The sequence below is a fragment of the Chiloscyllium plagiosum genome, unplaced genomic scaffold, assembly GCF_037043375.1.
Source record: "Chiloscyllium plagiosum isolate Xiang-an unplaced genomic scaffold, Cpla_swu_hap1 HiC_scaffold_15, whole genome shotgun sequence".
Classification (NCBI taxonomy): Eukaryota; Metazoa; Chordata; class Chondrichthyes; order Orectolobiformes; family Hemiscylliidae; genus Chiloscyllium; species Chiloscyllium plagiosum.
In genome coordinates this window covers 41,149,716-41,153,149 of record NW_028270153.1, presented here as the reverse complement: position 1 = coordinate 41,153,149, position 3,434 = coordinate 41,149,716, and the positions used below count along the sequence as shown (strand labels likewise).

At 36.8% G+C, this 3,434-nt stretch overlaps 1 protein-coding gene across 1 annotated transcript; it reads right to left on the bottom strand.

Annotated features, from left to right (window-relative positions):
- Positions 1-2,225: 2,225 nt before the first annotated feature.
- LOC122559956 (fibronectin type III domain-containing protein 11-like) lies at positions 2,226-3,155 on the bottom strand. The gene has a single exon (XM_043710065.2). It carries the CDS (start codon positions 3,153-3,155, stop codon positions 2,226-2,228), a length of 930 nt encoding a protein of 309 aa, XP_043566000.2.
- Between the last annotated feature and the right edge of the window lie 279 nt (positions 3,156-3,434).

Sequence of the window (3,434 nt, the reverse complement as noted above, 5' to 3'; positions counted from 1 at the left end):
CACAGTAAAACACAAAGTGTCCTTTGTATCCAAGACAATTAACTTTCCTTCATCTATCAACATCACCAATCTTTGTCATTTATTTCATTGTGGAACCTTGTATTATGCAGATTGGCTACATAGATTGCCTAGAAAACTGAAGTGATTCGTCAGTGAAGTGCTTTGGATCAGAGGACACAAAGTACTCTTTGAGCTAGATAAATTCAAAATTATTGAGAAATATGTACTGAACAGGATGATAGTGGGAGCAGTTAATTTTAAGTCAATCAAATGAATACTTGATAAACTTATTTTCCAGAAATGTTTGAAACAAGAGAGATGTAATTTGAGATGTAGCTTGTAAGAGCAATGTGCTTGGGAGGAAAGAAGTGACTTTGGGTTTACGGTTCCCCATATTGTTCTGTTCCATTTGTTATTTGTAGACTGAGTCAGATTAATTATTGAGATTAGTTACCAGTTCCATTATCATTGTATCATGCAACCACCAGATACAACTATCTGATTACAACTAGCATGCAGTATGATGGCCCTTGATCTTTTGTCTCAGCTAGCACTTGGGGCAATAATAGAGTGCTAGGAGTTTGTATTTGAGTTTGTATTGCTCATGGTGTGACTCTTCCTCAAGAACCAACCACTTCAACTCCAGTGAATTGTGATAAGCATTTGATAAGTTAAATTCGTAAAGAAAAAGAAACTGTTCTATAAATTAATGCCCCTTTTTGTTTCTTTCTTTCCTGATCACTCACGTTTATTGCTTTCCTTCCTCTTTCCTGAAAGCCATCAGAAGGAGATCACAATAAACCTCAAGACTGTCCCACCCAATTCCTTGGTCTCCCAGTGGCATTTAAAAATAGAAGAGTGACATTCTTTGGGACAATTAGAGGTGTGCAATAATTGCTCACTTGGCTGGCAATGCACGCATATCATAATTTTTTTTACATGGCACAATGATGTCAAAGCAATAGGTCACAAGAAGGACTGCCACCTGGGAAAGTATAGTGTTAGAGTTCAACTGACGCTCTTCAAGCTGAGTCTCAGCAAGAGTTGATTAGTCTTCCTGAAGTTCAGGAGGAGTGTAACACATCAGATATTATCTCAATCATCGGAAGTAAAGTTATTTTTCTAATCTACAGAAAGTTGTGCAGCAAATTATACAAGAAGAGGCTTTTGAAAATAAATTGTATAGTTTATTTTTAGTGAGCATGCTACTGATACAGATCATGTGTGAAATACACTTGGTCTTGTGAAAGCATCACTGTTGCTGACATGGGATCTAGCTTTGAGATTAAGCCATAATTAACATTAATCTTTCAGTTCTCAAAGGTTTGAAACTGGCACCAAATTCTTAACCAGTTTTAAAAGCACACTGTGATGAAGCAGTTCTCCAGTGTACATTATCACAGGTGGTGGGATGTCAGGTCGCACCCATAATCCCCTTTGTGCCAACATTTCTTTCTGACACACACTACAAAGGAGGTGGTCAGCTGGATTTAAGTGGATCTCCATAGCAGGCTCACAGAAAGTGATCAAATGAGTTAGAGCAGGCATCATTTGTCCTCCACCTGAGAATCCTTTCGAGGATGGAATTGCCAAATGCCTTGGGGCAGATGGAAATATTACACTTGGTCTGAGAATAAGCTGTAATACAGAGAAGCCTAGTTTAAAGGAAGCAAATAAATAAACAAATGCAAAATATGTAAACCAGTTAGGATGATGCTTTTAGTTTTGCAGAGGCATTTCTCTTGTAAAACCTTACAATTTATAAAGCAAATTTTCTCTTAATGAAAACCGGTGCCAATTGCATTTAATATAGCTCAGTGTTTTTTAGTTGCTTCTTAATGAAGAGAACAGTTTGTTATATGTCTAACTAAAATGAAGAATGCCATCACTGTTGTCTTGTGAATTTTGAGGCATGGTTGGTATTTTCAAAGTGATAAACTCCAGTACTGGGTACGTTAAAATCTTTTTTTGATATCAGTGTGATTATATGTGCTTTGTGCAGATGTTGAATGCAAGGAAAATTTCTGCAAAACTAAATATACTGATGATGGTTTGAACCACTTTCTTGCTGTTGCTCCTGTCTTTTGCTATTTCATTTCTAAACTTGTGTATCTTCATCTAATATTGTATACCATATTCATGAAAGGAAGATCATGCAGAGCTGAAATTGTTAAATTATTTCAATATGTGTAGACCAAAAATGCTTTTTGTAATTATTGAAAAATCTACGTGAAACTGTGTATTTTATTGCACGCATATTGCAGGTGATTTGATGCTTTTGTTTTTAGGATCATGATGTCACACCACACTGAGTAAACAAGTGTATAATTCTCCACTCGGCTGATTGTAAATTCATATGAACTGTCAGGCAGCAGATTTCCAATCTCAACACTGTCCGACTCAACAGAAATCACTCCAAAATGATTCTTCTCAGTGCAATAATGGGGTTCCAAGAGTTTGTATTTGAGTTCGTATTGCTCATGATCTGCCTCTTCCCCAAGAACCAACCATTTCAACTCCACTGAATTGTGATAAACAGTTGATTCTTTCCGATCAAACAATACAGGCATCTTGGTTCGCAGAACCACTCTGAGTTGAGGAATTTTGTTCGACTTTGCATCACTCATTAAGTGATGCTTTACATAAAGTTTGCCAGGTACAAGAACTGATATGAAATTTTTTAGCGTATTGAAGAGCTGTCCAAGTCTCGAACAAGTAGTGTTCCAATGTAAAAGAAACAATGTCACATCTGATATCTTAGCAATGACTTTCAACTCTTCACGTCCATATTTCAGCTCACTAAGATATTCTCTGAGCAGCAAAAGCTGGATTTTGACCTGAGTTGTCCCGATTTTTTTCATCCTTAGAAATTTACACGGATCAATTAACTGATATAGTACATTAGGTTGAAATAGGTTCTGATCTCCTAATGTCAAGTGCTTTGGCATTACATCTACATAATAAGAACATTTTTTCAATAGTTCCAGTCTTGTTTCGTAGTGCTTCAAGATGTCCGTGTTTAAGTTGTTTCCAAGAAACTGCAGAACTATATTTTTTCTGTCTACGTATTTCCTCCAGGCATCTCCAAGGATCCCACATTCATGAATTCGTACAGTCTCTTTCTTCACCATGGATTGATCGCTGTGCAAAGCCATTAGTCTGTTCTTCTACATCACTGAATAGTAAGACAAAATATCAACAATATAAATACTGAAAATACAACCAGCAGCCTAACATTTATTTCAATTCACTAGCAGTTCCAATTTGTATTTACTATAGTCAGTGATCCAGTCAGCAATGATGATTTGTCCAAATATATGTGTCAGTATGTGAATCCACTCCTTCCTAGTTTCACATCCTCCTCACTGTGATTGATAGTGCCCTTGACCATGCACGTTCTATATCCCACACCTCTGCTCTCAACCCTTCCCCTC